General features: G+C 37.4%; 1 protein-coding gene across 2 annotated transcripts in view; it reads left to right on the forward strand.

Annotated features, from left to right (window-relative positions):
- INVS (inversin) overlaps window positions 1-20,519 on the forward strand; it is a 117,553-nt gene that overhangs the window by 72,923 nt on the left and 24,111 nt on the right. For both annotated transcript variants that reach the window (XM_019729227.2, XM_019729229.2), the window contains exons 9-12: window positions 1,804-1,959; window positions 2,372-2,601; window positions 6,443-6,549; window positions 12,707-12,919. In XM_019729227.2, coding sequence (XP_019584786.2) covers window positions 1,804-1,959; window positions 2,372-2,601; window positions 6,443-6,549; window positions 12,707-12,919 — 706 coding nt within the window. The remainder of the gene's footprint in view (window positions 1-1,803; window positions 1,960-2,371; window positions 2,602-6,442; window positions 6,550-12,706; window positions 12,920-20,519) is intronic.

Here is a 20,519-nt window from a genome sequence, read left to right on the forward strand (position 1 = left end):
CCATGTGACAACACTTCAAATATGTGAAATCTCTCACACTAGTCTGAATCTCATCTAGGTCAAATTAACAGTTATCCATTTAGCTCAGGACTCTCAAACTCAAGTATGCAGAAGAATTACTAGGGGTGTTTGTTTAAATGGAGATTTCCAGAATATATGGGCAGAGAACCTGTTTCAAATTCTGTCAACAAGTCCTGTTGACTCCATCTCCAAAATATATTTTAAATCTTTCTATTTCTCTCCATCTCTACTCCTGCCACCCTAGTTCAAGCCATCATTTTTTACCCAGTCTACTGTAATAGTGTTAACTGGTCTCCCTGCTTATGTTCTAATCTGCTACAATGCATTTTCCTCAGAACAACTAAAGTGTTGTGTTTAAACCGTAAATCAGATAATATCACTCACCTATTTCAAGCCCCTCAATGTCTTTGACATTCTGCCCTGTATGTCCATTTATGATCTGGCCTTTTCTACCTATTGTGCTGCAGTTTCCTTGCCTTCCTAAAGCACATGGATTCATTCCTGTCCTTATGTTAACTGTTCCTTTTGCCCAAACTAGTCTCTCTGCAGGTCTCCACATTGCTGTCTCTTTTTTATGATTCAGATCTCAATTTAAATGTCAGCTCCTTAGCAAGGCTTTCTCTAACCACCAATCAAAAGTAGTCCCCCAGTCATTCTACAAATCAAAATACCTTTTATTACTTTCAATTATACCATCCATTACTAGCTAATACTTGTTGTTTATATATTCGGGTTTTTGGGGTTTTTTTTTTGCTTCCCATGCTAGAATGTAACATTACCTATTTTGTTCCCTGCTGAATTCCCCTCATTGCATTCATACCCAGCCCATAGCATTCTCAACAAATCTCTAGGAGTCTGCATTTTTATAAGCTTCCTAGGTTTGGTCCATGGATCACACTGTATGAAAGAAACATTGTTCTAGGCATTATAGAGCCATAATACTTAGAAAGAGCTGACCCGGACCTCTAAATAGTTATCCTGGCAAATTCAGAAGAATTTAAAGAGTGATGAATTTAAATAGAATTTAAAGAGTAATCTAAAGATTGAAGGCATAAGTCAAGCACTAGAGTGGTATAACATAGGTAAGGGATCAGCATAACATGAAACTCATATATAGTCACAATTACTCTTGCAAACCCCTCACAAAAGCACCAGAGAAGAGACCACATTCCATCTCAATGTTTTCTCCAGTGTTGAAACAAATTGCTGTTTCTTAAATTGGGCCCTGAGGAAATAGCTGGCTTGCCTTTGGAGGCACATTGTATGAAAAATGCACTCAATGCAGTAAGGTGCTCGAACTCTCAGTATCACGTGGGTACAAAGACCAACCACAGGAATAGCTCGTGAAGGAACCATAGATTGACGTGTCTTGTCACACAGTCCCTCAGGGGCTTGTGCTTATTGAGTGGGTTGGTGGGCAGAATTGCCTGCATCGTTTAAATTATTTCTCTTTGTCATTTATTTTTTTCTTGCTCTCTTATAAAGAGGAAAAGATAATAAAACTAGTAACTGAGAAGAGGGGACCATTTCAGACCAACAGGACAGAGGAAGAAAACGGTGAGATGAGAAAGGTAGAAGGAAAGGGGGAAAGTGTGAGTAACACATATGAATAGAAGGAAGATAGAAATCTATAAAAGGGAAAAATAAAGTAGAGAATCCTTAAGATTAGACTGCATTTAGCTAAAATGGGGAAGTCAAACGAGGGAAAGAGACATAGTTCGAATAATAAAGAGGTAAAGTTGCTATTACAGCGTTCATCACTTTCTTTTGCTCCCCTTTTAGCTTTACATGCTGCTGCCCTTTCTGGCCATGTCAGCACTGTGAAGTTATTATTGGAAAATAATGCTCAAGTAGATGCTACTGATGTCATGAAACATACTCCACTTTTCCGAGCCTGTGAGATGGGACACAAAGATGTGATTCAGACACTTATTAAAGGTTAGTTATTAAGAGTGCTCCTCATAAGTCACTCTCAAAAGGTAGGAATTCTTGCATTCATCATTTGAAATATACAGCCTTATGGAACAGAGAGCCTCCTGGGTAGAAGGATGGAGGGAAGAACGCCACCCCTGGCAACAGGAAACTCGAGGTCCTAGCTCCACCTGTTGGTAGTTGTGTGATTTTTGGAATAGTCACTTCATCTGCCTGATCCTCAGTTTCCTTTTATGTACAAGGGAAATAATGCCTACCCTGATCAACTAACAGGCTTATTGTAAAAATCTGAAGTAGATAATATACGTGGAAGTATTTCACTGAGACGAAAGCTGTTGTTATATTTTTTAAGCTTTTATTCTTTTTGATAAATGCCCTCTATATTAGACATTTTTATTCTATTTTTGCTTTTTTTCAGGTGGAGCAAGGGTAGATCTAGTAGACCAAGATGGACATTCTCTTCTCCATTGGGCAGCACTGGGAGGAAATGCTGATGTTTGCCAGATATTGATAGAAAATAAGATCAATCCAAATGTGCAAGATTACGCAGGAAGAACCCCTTTGCAGTGTGCTGCATATGGGGGGTACATCAATTGCATGGCAGTGCTCATGGAAAATAATGCAGACCCTAACATTCAAGACAAAGAGGTAGGAATTCTGGGTCTTTTTCTGTTGTTTCTAAGTGTTTAGAGTAGTTTTACTTTGTTAACTAAAATTGAGTAAAGTGACAATTTGCCAAATGAAGAGATCTCTCACAAATCTATCTGTTAATTAAAAATGATTTTTATTTATCCACGTTCTTTTCAAGTCCTGGTCTGTCTATGTAATTTAACAAAGTCATAATATAGGATGGGAATAATTTTATAACTTTTATAAAATATACATACATGGCATATGCATATGTATATATATGTATGTGAGTATATATATATGTATATATATGTACATATATATACATATAGTTGTATGATTTTACAAACCACATTTTGTTTTGTTCACTTAAAATTATCACAAGTATTTTCTCACTTGGTATATAATCTTTTTTGTAATCATGGATGCTAAACATTCTAAACTTCTAAGAACTTTATGTTTAATCATAAAGATCAGTCCTCATCGTAACTCTATAAAGTATTTACTATTATTACCCTCATTTTACAGATGAGGAAATTGAAGCTCATGGAACTTAAATAATTACCCTAAGGTAACAACAGTGGCAGGGCAATTGGAGGGAGTCTGTGTCCAAACTATGCCTATGATTCAAATTTTACAATTAAATAAGTAACTTCCTATCACTAGACACTTTTTCGTTATTACAGATCATGTGGCATTAGTCATCTTTGTGCATTTAATATTTTTTTCTTTTGGATTATTTCCTTAGAATGGTTTCTCATAAGTGAGATTATTGAATCAGAGTAATGAATGGTATATGAATGTAATTAGGCTTTGATATACGAGGATACTGTTGAACTGATTTTTAAAACATATGGGTTAATCTATGCTTCCCCCAGCTATGTAGTAATGTATTGATTTCTCTCAATTTAGCCAGTATTGACTTTTTTGCTAGTTTAATTTAACTCTTTAAAAATACTAGCGTGTTTTCCATGTCAGAAAATATATTCCATATTAATTATTTCAATAAATATTTATCAAGATTATTACTACATATAAAAGTAACATAATGAAAATATGTAAAATGTGGTCCTTGTACCTATGTTATTAGAAATGCATCTTTTATAATTTACAGTATCTTTTACATTTTTTACAAGTTGTCAGTTTCTTACACAAGTTGTATATATTAATCCACTTTCCATTTCTATTTTTATATGTATTGTTTTAATGTGTATTGTTTTGGATTATCTACATAAACAATCATACTATCTGTGAATAATAACATTTTTGTTTATTTCTTTCCAATCCTTATGCCTTTCATTTCTTGTCTTACCTTATTGAACTAGCTAGGACCTCCAACACAATGCTGAATACAATTGGTGATAGTTAACGTTCTTAACTCATCCTGGCTTCTCAAGGAGAAAGCTTGAAATATTTCACCATTGAATACAAGGTTTGCTATAGGTTCCCTTATAGTTCTAGTTGCTAAGATTTTTTTAATCACAATTAGCTGTTTAATTTTTGTCAGATACTATTCCTGCATCTATCAACGTGATCATATTATTTTTCTCCTCTGTGCTGTTTATATGGTGAATTACATTGATTACATTGTTTTTCAGATGTTAAACCACCCTTTGGTTCTTAGAGTAAGCCCACTTATGATATATTTTAAAACTATATATATTAGTGGATTTTATTTGCCAATATTTTAAGATTTTTGCAGCTAGGTTCATGAGAGAGTTTGATCTACAGTTTTTCTTCCTTGTATTGTACTTGTCAGGCTTTGGTAACAAGGTTACACTCACCTTATTAAAAGAGTTAGGAAGTAGTACCTCTTTTCTTATTCTCCTAATGAATTTGTGTGAGATTGTTGTTAATTCTTCCTTAAATGTTTGGGAGGATTCCCTGGTGAAGTCATCACATCTAGGGGTTTCCTTTGTGCACAAGTTGTTAATAATGATTCAGTGCTATTAACAATTACCAAACTATTTAGATTTTCTAATTATTTTCATTTCCCCTTTAGTAAGTTGCATTTTTGAGAAATTTATCCATTTTATTTAAAAAGTCAAATGGATATGCATAAAGTTGGTCATATATGCTCTTACCTTTTTTATGTCTGTAGGATCTATAGTGATTTCCTCTTATTCATTCCATATACTGGTAATGTGTTTTGTCTCTTCTTTAAAACATTTTCCACTTTGCTTATTCACCTTTTCAAAGGACTGACTTCTGTCTTTGTTGAGTTGCTATATTTTAAGTTTTTAGTTTTACTATTTCATTCGTGTTTACTCTTACCTTTATTATTTCCTGCCATCTATTTTCCCCAGGTTTGATTTACTGTTTTTTTTAAAGATACTGTTGATGAAAGTTTAAATCATTGATTTTTTTCCATATTCTTTTCCAATCTATGTATTTACACATGCTGCTGCTTCTAAGCACTGCTTAACTGTATCCGACAAGTTTGGATAAGTTATACCCTCACTATCATTCAGCTCAAACATTTTCTAATTTCTATATTGACTTATTATTTGACACATAGATTATTTAGGAGTGTATTGTTTAATTTCCAGACAGTTAGGCATTTTCTTATTCTCATTTTGTTGTTGATTGCATTAATTTCCTATTGGTGCTGTAACAAATTTCCACAAACTTAGTGGCTTGGAACAACACAAATTATTACCTTACTGTTCTGGATATTAGAAGACCAAATGGGTCTCACAGGGCTACATTCCTTTTGGAGGCTCTAGGGCAGAATCTGTTTCTTGGACTTTCCCTGCACCTCGATGCTGTCCTCATTCCTTGGCTTGGGCCCCATGCCTCCATCTTCAAAGCTAGCAATGACTAGCTGAGACTTTTTCACACTACATCACTCTGACACTCACCCTCCTGCCTCCCTCTTTCACTTATAAAAACTTGTGATTCTACTGGGCCTACTTGGATAATCCAGGATAATCTCCTCATCTCAAAGTCAGCTGATTAGCAACCTTAATTCCCCCTTTCCATGTAACATAACATAGTTACAGATTTCAGAAATTAAAATGTAGTTATCCTTGCTAGGTAGTGCATTATTCTGCCTACCACACTGATGTGTACTTTAAATTCTCCTGTGGTCAGAAAATATACTCTGAATTATCATAGTCTTTCAAAATCTTTTAAGTCTGTCTTTATGCTCCAGCATATGGTTGATATGGTAAATGTTCTATGTACACTTGAAAAGAATACTGATTTTGTCATTGTTTGGATGCGGTGTTTTATATATATCACTTAAGTCAAATTTTTACATTGTATTGTTCAGGTCTTTTATAACGTTCCTGCTCTTTTATCTGTTTATTCTATCAACTATTATAAAAGATGGGTTAAAAATCTCCCACTGTAATTATGGATTTGACTACCTCCCCTTTTAATTTGTCAGTTTTCAGCCTATATATTTTGAAACTGTGTTATTAGGTACATACAGATTTAGGATTGTGCTATCTTCCTCTTTGCTTTAACACCATGAGATATCCCTCTTTATCTCTATCAATGCTTCATGATTTCTTTATCTTTTATGACACTGAAATTATTTAAGAATGCAGGTCATTTGTTTTATAGCATTTCACTCCATTTGGGTTTAGCTTATGATTCCTCACAATTGGATTCAAGTTTTTCATTTTGGGTTGGAATATTACATAAGTGATATTGAATCCTTCTCCGGAGATCACCTCTGGAGATATATGATGCCCCTTAACTTGTGCTAATTTTCATCACTTGGTTAAAGTACTGTCTATCTTCTCCACTTCGTACTTTGGGGAGAGAATTATATATATTTTTTAGTTAGCCTAAATAACTACGTCCAAAAATACTGATTCCAGATGTACTTGATCTCTGCTTGTGCTTGTAGGGAAGAACAGCTTTGCACTGGTCCTGTAACAATGGATACCTAGATGCCATTAAATTACTACTAGACTTTGCTGCCTTCCCTAATCAGATGGAAAACAATGAAGAGAGGTAAGTCAACTGTTGATAAAAAGTGTGTACTATTGTGCATCTCACATCCTTTCTGCTAGATTTTTAAAATCTCAAGTTTAAATACTGGTTCAAAAATAGTAAGTATATTTATACGGCAATCCTGAACCAGAAGAAAAGAGTAAAAGGCCCAGGCCATGTTGACTTGGCTCATGGGATTGGAAAGCTATTTAGAACTTTAGAGATTACCTAGGGCGAGCTTACATTTTACAGATGAGGTAACTTCCTTTCTTCTGGCTGGTGACTAGCATCAAGTCAGGGGTTTCTGATTGACCAAAACTAGGAATTTAGTGGAATGTGTTACAGGTTCAAGAAGTTTCTCTTGATGAAGAGGATATTATCAGTTAGTGGACAGAGGTGCCGTGATATAACATGAAAAAAATAAGGAGAAACTAAGATGAAAGCTCGGGACTTTAGTCTAAATACAGATTTCTTGAATAATATGAGATCCACAGGGTTAGGCTGGGGGTGTTCTCCAAGGACCCAGGCCCAGTGAAAAAGGACCAGATACAGTGTGAAGTCGAAGCAGAACAGATTCTTGGTGTTCTTGCATCTAGGAAGATTCTAGTAATTTGTAGGTAACAGCTAAATTTGTGGTCAGACTTCCATCCCTGAGCTTTCCCCAACCCAGGTCTGTGCTTTAGTTTTCATTGTCCATGGATGCTCTAACTAAAATGACACCATCCCCACCTTCTTAGCCACCACCAATTCTTTCTTCCTGTCAGGAGGTGGGAAACTTTGAGGAGAAGGGGGGACTTTCTCTGTGGGCCAGCTGTCTCAGTGGGAACATGCTCTTCCTCTCTGGGGCCAACCCCTTCATTTTCCCCAGTTCTTCAGAACCATACCCCATTAATTATATCCTCCATCCATTATTTTCCGAAACTTTTTCCCTGAAGTTTGTCTTTTCTGCCCATAAAGTCTTCTCTCAGACTCTCTTCACTGCCTCCATTTCCTCATACTCACCATTCATGCCTTTGTAATCAGGCTTCCATCTTCACATTTGTACTGAAATCTGTGTCTAAATGGTCACTGACAAATTCCCAACTGAAAAATCGTACACTGGCCTCTCTGTCCGCTCTCACTGGCTTATTCTGCATCACCTAGTTCTGTTGCTTCCTCTTCTTTACTTTATTAAGACTAAACCTTTTTTAAGCTTCTGTGACAGTATATTTCCCTGATCCTGTTCTAATTCTGTCTGCTCTTCTCCATTTCTTTTGGTTCCTCTTCCATTTATTATTTTTTAAATACAAACATTCTTCAAAGCCTGGATCTGTCTCCTTTGCGTCAGCAGTCACCTGGGCACTGCTGAGTTCTAAAACTCTGTTTCAGACTCAGCATATCTCTCTCCTTGGCTCACACTGTCATCTCCTCTTCATCACCAGCGCCATTGTCTAAATCAAGCCCTCTTTGACTCTTTCTGGAACTATTGCACTGTCTCCTTGCTGTTTTCCCTCCTTTGATCTTTCCTCATTCAACTCACCTACTTCCAAGGTAGCCTTCCTAAATCATATTTCTAATGTCATTGTTAATCATGTCATTCCTCTGTTAGAATGCAGCCTCATCTAGGGAAAGTGTTCTGATTCCACAGTCATGTGTCCCAAACTTTCTTCTCCTGTACATGGTGTATTTCTATAGCATGTGGCACGTTTCACTTTATGTTATCATTTTATGTAATCTGTCCTTTGTATTAGCAGAGAACTCCTGAAGATCATGGTCATCTCTGTATTGCTCACTGTGCTTTTCATGTAGTAGCAGTTCAGTAAATAACCTGCACTACAAGTGGATGTTTTCAGGCTCCTAGAAGCATGACCCTGCTCCATATCTATTTTAGAAATTTCTGGAATTCTTAGAGCACATGCAGAATTAGATAAAGCAGACTAGTATGTCTTACTTTAGGAGCAATTATATTCAGATGACAACTGCAAAACAAAAAAGATTTGAAGATTTAGGGGGTTGGACATGTAAGGAAGCTGGAAAGCCAAGTGGAATCTTCAAGGCTGAGGTTTTGATATTAAAGCAGATATGTGAGAAAGCTGAAGAATTCTCCCTCTGAAATCCTAAAAAAATCAAAAGGGAAACTTTACAAATCCTAAGTGCTAGTAATGATTTATTTCTAGAAAGGATTTATTCTCTAACAATGTTAACTGACTACTAGTTTTTTAGGAAACAGTAAAAAAAATTTTTTTTTGTAATTCAATTCCCATTTATATGCTAATCAGCCTTGAATTTAAGACCTAAGTAAGCCTGTGAATGAAGATGCTTACTGCTTCCTGGAGGAAGCATATGTTAATTACAGACCTAAAGACGAAAGGAAAAATCCTCCTACCTGTGCTGCCAATCATACAGATGAAGAGACAGTGCAATATTCCAGCCTCCTTTAATGTTTCATCAGCAGTGCACCTTGCTGTGCAAATGTCAGAACTTGGCACTGCCTTTCATGTTTATTGACATTCTAGTTTAGGCATTCTGCTCATCCCCTCAGACCATTCCCAGATGGCAGGTCCAATTGTGTCTTGTTCTTGTCTTTATCTACATTGTTTCTTGACTGGTTACCATCAATGTAGAGCTAATTTTTACTTCTGGTGCATCGACACTACCGCTTGATGTGCACAGCATAGACATAATTTTTGCCAGCTACTTCTGGCTTTCAGTCAATAACTAGCTGACAGCTACACTCTGACATCGATGGGAATATTCACAGCACTTGAATGTTTCTAAATTGAACTGGGGATGAAGAAAGATTCAGAAGTAATAAACACAATACGGTCAGTTGCTTAAACTGTAGGTATAAACTTCAACCTTAAAACCTTGCTAGATATTTGAATTGTGTCTCCTTGGTCAAAAATTGACTAAGAATCCTAAATAAACCAATTGTAAAAAGACATTTTTGAGAAAATTGGGGAAATTTGAATATGGAGTGGGAATTAGATCTTCCTAAGGAATTCCAGTTAATTTTGTTAACACAAGAAAGACATTGTGGTTATGCTCATATTATTTATAGATGAATACTGAGATGGAGAGATATGAAATGATAGGAGTTCTGGGATTTGCTTTAAAGTACTTTAGCAAAAATAAAGAGGAAAGGCTTAGATGAAGCAAATATGGCAAAAATCTTGCTAATTGTTAAATTTGGATGATGAGTATTTACAGGATTATGGTATTATTCTCTCTACTTTTGTTTATGTTTGAATTTTCTCATAATAAAAATATAATTTTTTTCATTAAAAATATTTATTTGAAATGAAATTTTCCATCCAGAAGCAGCCTAAGAGATCTAGTTTTTCTTACCTTCCTTTCACCACCTTTTACAAATGAGAAAACAGAGCTCAGAGAAGTAAAAAGAATGCCCAGGGTCCCACAGATCTGCTGACTCCCACTTCTGCGTTCTTTCGGGTGTATTATGCTCCCTGTTATTTCCTTTGGTCATATTTGTAAGTAAAGGTATAGTTTGGGCCCTTACTTTCATAAACCAGATTTTGATAATCCTGCTTGTATACTATGTGAAAGACACTACATTTTAATTATAGAAGAAATGATCAAGCTTACTAAATATTATGTTATTTGCATGTTGATTTTAGAAGTTTCATTCTATAGGAGACTTATACTCAGTAATTGACAGATGTATTGTGGAAGGATTATTAAACAGGGAGTCATGCGATCTTAGTTGCAGTCTAGATTCTGCAGGTAACTAGTTACATAACCTTCAGCAAGGTACTTATTTTTTCGGGGTCTGTTTATTTTATTACACTGAATGTCCTCTAAAATTCAGTTTGGCTCTACTGTTGTGTGGTTCTGTGACTCTGATAACCTTTTCCATTGAATATGTAGTTAAATTTTTTAAATTTACAAAATGCTACCTACTTATAAATAATATTTTAAAGTTTATATAGGGACTTCTACTTATGGCCTCTGGTCCCTGAACAGTAGGGGCAAATCAAGCTGTCCTAAAATGGGGGTTCCTTAGTTTCAGTATTTGGGGCTTCCTTCTGAATTCAGAGTTTCCTTACTGAAGTGACCAAACCATTTATAACCACTTATAAATACTAGTTTGGGTCCTATGGAAATAATATTTATAATGAGTGACTGTGGTATCATAGATCATACTGCAATGTATGTCCTATAACAATAACAATAATAGCTGGCATTTATGAACTCCTTCCTTTGTATCATGTATAATACAATGCATTCTTTACATTTATTACATTTTTTTCCTCATGCCAAGTCTGTGATGAGGAAAGCTGGGTCTTAGAAACATCAAGTAGGTTGTTTAAGAAGTGACAGTTATCACTAGCATTGTTGGATGGTAGAATTTGAATTTGTTTTGTTTTTTTACTTCAATTTTTTAGCTTTTTGTATTGTTTGAATTCTTAAAAATGTGTCATTTTTACCAAGTAGTCATTTTTCTTTAAAAAAGGAAAACATATCTGCCAAGATATTAACAGTGGTTAATTGTGAGGGTGAGAATACAGATAACTGTTATTTTCTTCTGTGTATTTATCCGATTTATTTTATATTTCTAAAAATAGAAGATACATTTTTAAGAAGGAATTTGCCTAAAATCACACATCTAGAAAGTAACCAGTTGAGATTTAAACATATAACTCTATGGCAATAATACCCATCTTTTCTAAACAATATATTTATCAAAAAGGTACTATATACACACTGTACAAAATTTAAGGGCATAAAAGAGCATTTAGTGAAAAGTCAATGTCCCTCCTATCTCTGCCTCTCAGACAAGCAGTTTCCCTCTCAGAAGTGGCACCATTACCAGTTTCTTGGGAAACTTCTGGAGATACATCTTACACAGAAAAGCATATAGGGATATATTCTTTTCTGTACAAGTGGAGCACGCCATAATACTGTTCTGTTTCTTACTTTTTTCTTCTTTGAACAAGACATCCTGGAGATCGTTCTCTATTTATTCATATACCGCAGTAATGGCTGCATTATACCGATGACTTCATTGCGTGGATGGCGGGTGCTTTATTTAAACAGACTTCTGTTGATGGATATTGAGGTTGTTTCCATTCTTTTACTATTTCAAACTGTGCTTCTATGAATATCCTTGTACATAAAGCATTTCACACATGAGAGCAGATCTGTGGGATAAAGGCCTACACGTGAAATGGCTCTGTTGAAGGGCAGATGCATGAGTAATTCTGACAGATATTGCCAAATTGTTCTCCCTAAAGATTAATGTAGTATATGAGAGAAGCTGTCTCCCTCCATCCTTGCCAGCACAGTATGTTCTTAAACTTCTGATCTTTGCTAATCTAGTTATTAAAGTGCTCTCTCATGTGAGTCTTAATTTGTGTTTCTCTTAAATGAGTGAGACTGGACATATGTTTAGGAGCCATTAGTACTTCCTACTTGGGAACCATCTTTTATCTTTGTCTTTGGTGTTTTTGCCCTGCAAATTTTTGTTATTTTTATGTAGTTGGATTTATCATGCTTAAGTTTCTGTTTTGTAGCTTAAAAAAAAGACTTCCCACCCCAATTTAAAAAAAAACCATCCATGATTTCTTCTAATATTTTCATATATATATATATATATATATATATATATATATATATATATATCTTTGGTTCATCCTTTTGAAGTAAAATGTGATATAAGGATCTTTTCCACGTGGCTAGCCAGTTACCCCAACACTGTCTCATAATCCATTCTTTCGGCAGTGATTTAAAGGGCCATCCTTATCATACACTAAGTCTCTCCATTTGGAGGTATATTTTGTATCCCATAAGCGCTAACTGTCAGTAATCATGGGCTCAGACATCTGAATCTCGCAGAATATTATTTGCAGTACTTTTTCAGATAGGAGCGAGGAATTACTTGGAATCTGGGCAAGAGGAGAAGTGAGCATGTGTTCTCACAGCCCCTGGTTTGTGAGCAGTGAGCAAAACTCAGGAATGGGTATGATCAGCAGCCCAAAGCACCTGACCCCACGTTCACCCTTGTTTTATGCCCCTCAGAGAAGAAAAGGAACAGCCCTGGAGTACAGAAAATAGCTTTGCCTGACAGCATTCCACGTCTTAAAATGAGGTTTCCTTCTGCTGCGTAATATTGCCAGTTTAACTGCCTTGAATTATATTCCAACACTTGAAACAACAACAAAAGCTCTTCCTGCTTCAGGTACACGCCCCTCGATTACGCTTTGCTTGGTGAACGCCATGAGGTGATCCAGTTCATGTTGGAGCACGGTGCCCTGTCCATCGCAGCCATACAGGACATCGCTGCCTTCAAAATCCAAGCTGTCTACAAAGGGTACAAGGTCAGGAAAGCTTTCCGGGACCGGAAGAATCTCCTCATGAAGCATGAGCAGTTGAGAAAAGATGCTGCTGCCAAGTAAGTTTGAGCTGGAGAGACTGTTTTCTCACAACTAAGAATCAGAGTGGAAGGGGCGGGGTGGGGGGGCGTGGCCAGGACAGGGAACCTGGAGAGAATCTGAGACAATTTTGAACCCTGTGCCCATGTCACCCTTCTGCTCACCAGTCTTTCAGAGGACTGTGGCTAAAATGAAGGCTGAAGGCCTAGTCTCTACTTTGTGGCTGTTCCTCTTGTTTAGTCCTTGATGTTCTAACCCAGGGACAAACCACTGCCACCCCACCCATGGCAAGTAGTCGGAGGGTGGGTGTGCTGCCACAGTGAGCTACAAAGAGGTAACTGGTCTTCTTGCCTTTCCTGTCTTTGCAAAAGTAACTAACACCGATGTCTACTCTACTTTCACTAGATTAGTCGCAGTCTAGTTTTGATGTGATTAAAGCAACCAACTTGTATAAATAACTTGCTTTTCTCCACCTCGTCCTTAACAAATATGTACTAAATAAATGTAATTTATTCAAGAAACATTGATTGAATTTTTAATATAAATACAAAACTATTGGATGGAACCTACCCAGAAAATAGTAACTATAAAAGCAAAATACTTGCTTCAAGGACCTCACACTTGTCTGGATAATGATACAAAATGTGCAAAATAGTCATTTATGCCTGTTATACATTGTGATTATTTTACCATAAATGAATGATTTTAGATTTTGCTTTGGTTTGCCTTTTCTTAAATAGCAGGAGAGTATTGCATTAGCAGGTATAGATCCCAGAACTTCTAATGATAAAGATGTGAAAGACAGGCAGTTTCCTATAGGATAACTTCCTGGCTGTGTCCTGAATGTTTCCAAATCCTGGGTTCTTCCAATTCTTGAATCCTTCCATATCTTGCCCACAAGGGGGAAGCATAAGTGTGATAAATAACAACTAAAAATAATAATAAAATGCTGGGTAAACCATGGTAGTAAGAAGTTAAATACCACGATGAACTGGAATGCTAGCTGTAATGTCAGCCTTTGCTGCACGAGATTGACAGAAACACATTATTTTCTGTGTCTCTGAAGCTACCAAAGTAAGTGGCGTCCTAGGAATATTATTTTGCATTGTTTTTTCTCTTATTGAGGCTCTCTTTGCTTCACCTTTGCCAACGAATCCAGTGTTAACCTAAAGCCTCTACATGCATCTTTTTCCAGCCTTCTTAGGAAAGTTCTGTGCATGTGAGTGACAACTGCCAGTGGGTAACACATATGACAAATTATCCTGAGTTGCAAGTAAATATGCTCTACAAGGGATAGAATATTGTATTTCCTTCAACTGATGTTTCTATAAACTTCAATTTAATATGTGAGAATCTGTTTTCAGAATTTGAAGTCATATCCACCTGAATATGGCAGCATGACTGACTTCGTATGTCCCTCAAAGAACTGTATTAATCCACACACATTCCACTTTTTTTTTGGAGAAAGGGGACGCTGGAATCCTTCCCCCATATACTCCCTTTCCAGCAGAATAGGAGGGTTGTGGGAGAATGGAAAGAAGACCTGGGTTCTAATCCAGCCTCTGATATTTACTTGTGATGAATTTCTCTCTCTCAGCCTCAGTTTCTTGATGTGTAAAACATGATCACTTAGACCAGTTGATTTCTAGGCGCTCTCCCAAGTCTTCATGTTTAGTGAGCTCAGCCTCTTCCTCCTCTCTTTTGTCTGTGGTGCTGCCCAGAGGCTGTCTACCTGGGGTCAGGAGTTTGGATTCAGTGTAGAGCTCGGAACTAAGAATACATTTATCAGAAGATGTCCTCTACAGAGGGAGGTGTTTCAAATAATGAGCCTCAATAAAGTACATAATGGTTTACAATAGTTTTTTCCCTAACTTGCCCTTATATAATTCCCAGCCCAGAGGGTTTGAAATGACTAGATTTAGGAAACACTTAGTTCACCTTTATTTATTCTTTGTTCTTAATTCTTAGTTTCTGAAGTTCATTTTTTAAAACACTTTTAAATTGGAGCTGTGCTTACTATGATAATATTTGAAATTGCCAAAACTGAAAAATTATAATCTCCTTTACTTTTTCTCAATCACAATCTTCCCTTTAGTGGGTGTCATTATTGGACGGAAACAAGTTTCTTACACTTTTAACTATCACCTCCTATAGTCATTGTAGCATAGCTCTCCAAGTGAAATATTTAAATGTTAAAGAAACTGATTGAATTTGTTTTAATTTTATTTCTCAAAAGTTATTTCTTAACATCCGAGTCAGTGTTTAATTTTTAGTTTGGTTTTTGTTTTAAGGAACAGAAATCAGAATGTTAAATTCAGTCTGTGCCGCCGCGGCCTCGTTAACTAAAGGAGCCCAGGCACATCCTGTTACCTCAATGTAACTCTCCCCATTTCTCACGACAGGGTGGCAAAAATCACCTTCCTTAAAGCAAGGATGTGAAAGGAACGTATTAAACTTAAAATGATTTCTAATTTACTGATAGAAAAATTGGGAGAGAAGTTTTAGTCATATTTTCTAAGGCGTGCTTTTTAGAAAATGCTATTTAAGGAATACTTATAATCCATTTAAAAGCACTTTATAACTCATACTGCACCACCTGTGTTGTTGCCAAAATGAACATTACTATAATTTACCCGCCAAAGCACACAGTTGAATGCACACTAAATTAAGACTGTATTTATGTTGATCACTCTTCTTTCCTGAAGCTTCCTTTTTGCCAGGTTTTTATTTCACTCTCTAATCTCAGATCTCCTCTAACTCGCTGACTCTTCCTTCTCACATCTTTTTAATTATCCCATCTCCACACTGAGGACAGTCCCGTGGGCTAACTCCTTAGACTTCCACTCCTGCTATATATTTTCATTGAAAATGTATTTACTCCTAAAACTTAAATTACTTCATCTCTGTAGATAACCCCTTAATCTGTCTCACATCTTGACCTCCTGGAACTCTAATCCCAACTCATCAGTTTCCTACTGGGCGTTTCCACTTGACTTTCCTTTTGTTACTTGCCAGCATTTCAGATCACTGGACATTTTCATTTGCATATCTTATTGTCAGTATCACTTCAGACTCACTGTGTGAAACCTACAGCTCACCACAACCTCTCTTCTCACATCCTTATTTCCCCGCTAGTGCCACCACCACTGATTCTGTTTATTCCTCTTTTGAAATGCACTTTTATGTCCTTTGGCTTTCATTCTCTGTCCCACCACTCTATACAGGCCACCATTCTTGAATACCAGCCATGATGCTATGTAAGACCTTTCAACATTTTGCTTCCACTTATATCTCCAAGTCTCATTTCTCTCCACTACTATCACCCTCCCACACGCTCCCACTTGAAGTTGTCGGCCATCCTGACCTTGCTTTACTTCCCTTCACACCACTTTCTTTCCTTACCACACTCTCTGGGAGACCTTAGCTTCTTTCTGGCTAGTGTATGAGATTGAATTTGTCTCCTAGGGTTATATAGTCAAGTCCAGTGCAGGTCACCCAGTTCATACTCTTGTGATGCTTAAGTCCCTTCTGCAGGACGTTGTCCTGTGTCCTCAAAAAGTCAAATGACAAGGAATTTTGTACCTTTCAAGAAGTGCATTCCATTAGTGGACAGTTCTATCTGGCAGAAGTTCTTTTCTACCTTTCGGTTTTGAGCTACCCCTTGAAGCAAAAGAGAAAAGTCTCAATCCTTTTCCATAAACCACTTTCAGATAATTAACGAAAGTGCTCATGACACTCCCACTCATACCCTGGTGTCCTTTTTGCCTCATAGTAGATCCTACTGCAGCCTGCTCCCCAAACACCTTCAGTTTGTCAGTGTCGGTGCCAAGGTTGACCCATAGGTCTGACTCTTCTGCTCATACTGTGGTCTGACCCATGATTCTGCTGCATGCCTTTTCCTTCTCTGAGCCTCAGTTTCCCATCAGTAAGATGAAAAGATTTCTTCATCCAGGACAGGCTCTTGGGCTCCATGAATGCCCTTAAACTATGTGCAGCTTTTTGTGTATCACGAGAACATGTGAATTTAGGGGGAAGGGACCTGTAGATTTTTATTCCATTCTCAAATAAAGTCCATGAGTCCCAAAGAGATTTTTTTAAAAATGGACTAAGTAATATCTGAGGTACCTCCCAGCTGTAACATTCTATAAATGCAGAGGTCCTAAAACACATGACATTTTCTTAGTCCCTTGAGAGGAAGTCAAAGACCAAATATTAGTAGGCCTGTTATTCAGCGACAATGAAGAGATAGAATCTGACAGACCCCCTACATACAGTGCGATACCAACTGAAAAGGTTAGAACTAAACCTTTGCTGTCTGGTGAGGCAGTCAGTTTCCTCTCACTGGAAATGTTCCAGCAGAAATTGAATTATCATCTCTCCAGAATAATATATAAGGAATTTTTAAGATTATATGAAGAGCTGGTCTCTAAGATCTCTTCTGATTCAAAGATTCTGTGAGAGCTATGTTGCGTGTCTGTGCTCATGCTCTCTCTGTGCCTCAAATAATCTTCTCTCATTTCCCTCCTCTCTCATTTGACATTCTTTTTTTTTTTTCTTCCTAGTTAATTAGGCTCTCACATCCTCTATTTTAGCACTCATCCCATCTAGAACTCACTATCTGCAGGAATGTATGGGTTTGATTCCGCACTAGATTGTCAGTTCCTTAAGAGCGGGGATTGTTACATATCTTCATATCTCCAGTGCTTTAGAGTACTTGGTATATAGCAAGCATATAATAATAAATGTTCGATAACTATCCCTACACAGGGTCTAAGACCTTATATAAGTCACTCGTCATTCTAGGCCGTAGTTTTCCACTCTGTCAAATGGAAGTGTTGGACCCAAGACTGTCTTAGGTCTCCTTCCGCCTAATACTGTGAATCTCTGTAAGTTTACTACTTTAACTTGTTTGCCTTACTCAGGCAGCAAACACATTTATCCTCAGGACGCATGCAAGCGCTTATATATTTGTGCATTTAGATTTCCAACTCCCTCCGTATTTATTGTGAGCAAACGATCATTTGACAGGTTTATGATTTTAAAAAGAAACATAAGCACAAAGGAGTTTATCACTGCATGTACCTGAACCTTAGACCCCACTATGTGGCTTCCACAGAGAGTTGTATTTGCCCAGAAGAAATGAATTCTATTAGACACTGCATTCCATGAATATTCAAGTTTCCATTGCCCCGAGTATAGGACCTAAGAGAGGTTCAAGAGATGTAACTAAAATGGCTTCCACAGAAAAGGGAGTTAGTTGTGTGGTTTCAACAAGGAGCATTTTCTAAAAATATTCTTAGTCCCAGCCCTGTAGGCCCACACCCAGATTTTTCCACTTCTAACCAGATCCAGTCACAGGGCAGCTTATCTTAACAGCTTTACCTCTAGATAAAAGTAATATAATTCATATTATTTTTATTACTTTATATAGTGCTTTACAGATTACAAAGTTCTTATACACTAATTCATTAAATCCGTACAATAACCCAACAAAGAAGACAGATTAACTCTCCTTAATCTCACTTCATAGATGGGAAAACAGCACACTGAAGTTAATTTGCCTGAAATCACACATCTTGTAAGGGAGAGAGATGGCACATGAACCTTAGTCCCACCCCAAGCCAGGGTCCCCCTCATTGTCTGGTTCAGGGGAATCACCCCACCAGCCATGCTTGTGCTAGAGGCTGTCCCCAGCCTACAGCACCTGTCTGATAGGCCAGCATGGAACAGCCCTGGCTTCTTTTTTCTGACTCATACCCAGAGGTATAACTGCTGGGGGCAGAACCAGACCCCTAAGTCAGCTTTTCTCCTGACCCAGTGCTTATTCAATTCTGCCGTTGTTGTTTCCAGTAATTGTTCAGAGAGTGGTGCCAAGCCACCATCATCAATTCTGAAGCATAGTTCAATAAAATGTTCCTATTATTCTCAGAGCTAAACAGCAGAGCATACCAATATTTTCCTAAATCCTTAAGAAAGTTAAGAAAATTAGTTGGCCCCAAGCCTATACCAGGACTATGAACGAAAGGCATTGGCGCAAAGCCAGGTTAAATCATACAACAACGGGACACACTAACTAGACCTCCATTTTCTGTGAAAACCATTTAATCACATCTCTCAAATCTCTCTTAGGTCCTGTATTCATGGCAATGAAAACTTGAATACTCATTGAATGAGAAAGAGGCTGCCTCTTTCTGCAGTGTCTCATAGAATTAATTTCTTTTGTCAAAATTAGGCAAATACAACTCTCTGTGGAAGCCACATAGCAGGGTAGAAAACACCCCGTCAACTTCTGGGACTTAAACTTTCCAAGTCCAGATACAGGTCTGTGCCATGTTGTGCCGTTGCATCCAGTGGTGAGATGCTGAAGCCATTGGATGTTCAAGTCATTTAAGTTACTGCCCTCGATCTGGCTCCCTTCACGTCAAGCAATCTTTTGATTAGTTTCTTGTTGGCCCTTGTTTTGCAGTTGTCATCTAGGCAACTAATTTGTAGAAATCCCCATCTTTGGGTCTTCGATATGGTTTGGGTAGGGAGGCTCCGGGGTACATCTCTGCTCCACAGTAGCCCTTCGGGGATTTGAAGGAGCCTTGTGTCCCTTAAATCTCTTCTTTCCTGGACAAAACAGCCCCAGTTCCTTCAGCCCATCATTTGTAGACCCCCCTCACCCTGTGTTGCCAGGAAGGACCTGAAGTAGCTGCTGTCAAAGCTCTGATCCCTGGTTCACTTTCTCACCTTGTTATCCTGTGAGGCTCTGGGGAGCCACAAAAATTGCTGTAGAAAAGACACTATAAACCAGACTAATTGGCAGCCCCTCAAAGGCTGTTGTCTGGCCAGTTTCCCTTAAGATAATAGAAAAAAAAGGAGGGGAAAATGTGGGACTATTTTATACATTAAGATTCTGTGATGTTAATAAATTCCCTGCTAAAATGTTACTTGCTGTGTCATGGACAGGATATTTTCTTCCTCTTTGCATTTTCATATAAACTAGAATAACAATGGTTCTTTTTCTGGTATTTGTTTCCTAAACTTTACAAAAATAGGTCAAGTTTATAGCATAGCCCACCATGAAGATTAAAGGTCTTTGGAATTTTGTAATAAATTAGTTGGAGGGAAAAACACTTACATTTCAGGACATTTATTGAGTCTAAGAGTTTAGGACTAAAAGCCACACTGGAATCTAATTTGAAATGCTGTTAATGGTTACTTTGATGTGATATTACCAGTTTCTTCATATGACCCAATTAACTTGTTAAATGATGGAAAAAGATTGAGTGAAATTTTTAAAAACAATTTTGTCATTTAGATGAATTTTACAGGAAGAAGTAAAGCAACTGAGTTCTGTGTCAGCTGTGTGTGTGGTTTACCATGTAGCCTTTGGTAAGTCACTTATCTCTCTGCATCAGTTTCCTTATCTACCAAATAAAAGTGTTGCCCTCAGTAAACTGAGGTTCCTTCAGCCTCTTTGACTATGAGCAGTGGTTCTGGACCATTTTTTCCCAGGGAGACACGTAGATGTGGGATCATGTGCTACTCTCAGCAGCTATGTTGTGTGTGTGCGCGCGATGGTGGTGGTGGTGGTGGTGGTGGTGGTGGTGGTGGTGCCTTTGTTTTAAGGTAGCA

This window comes from Rhinolophus sinicus, linkage group LG04, assembly GCF_036562045.2.
Source record: "Rhinolophus sinicus isolate RSC01 linkage group LG04, ASM3656204v1, whole genome shotgun sequence".
Lineage (NCBI taxonomy): Eukaryota > Metazoa > Chordata > Mammalia > Chiroptera > Rhinolophidae > Rhinolophus > Rhinolophus sinicus.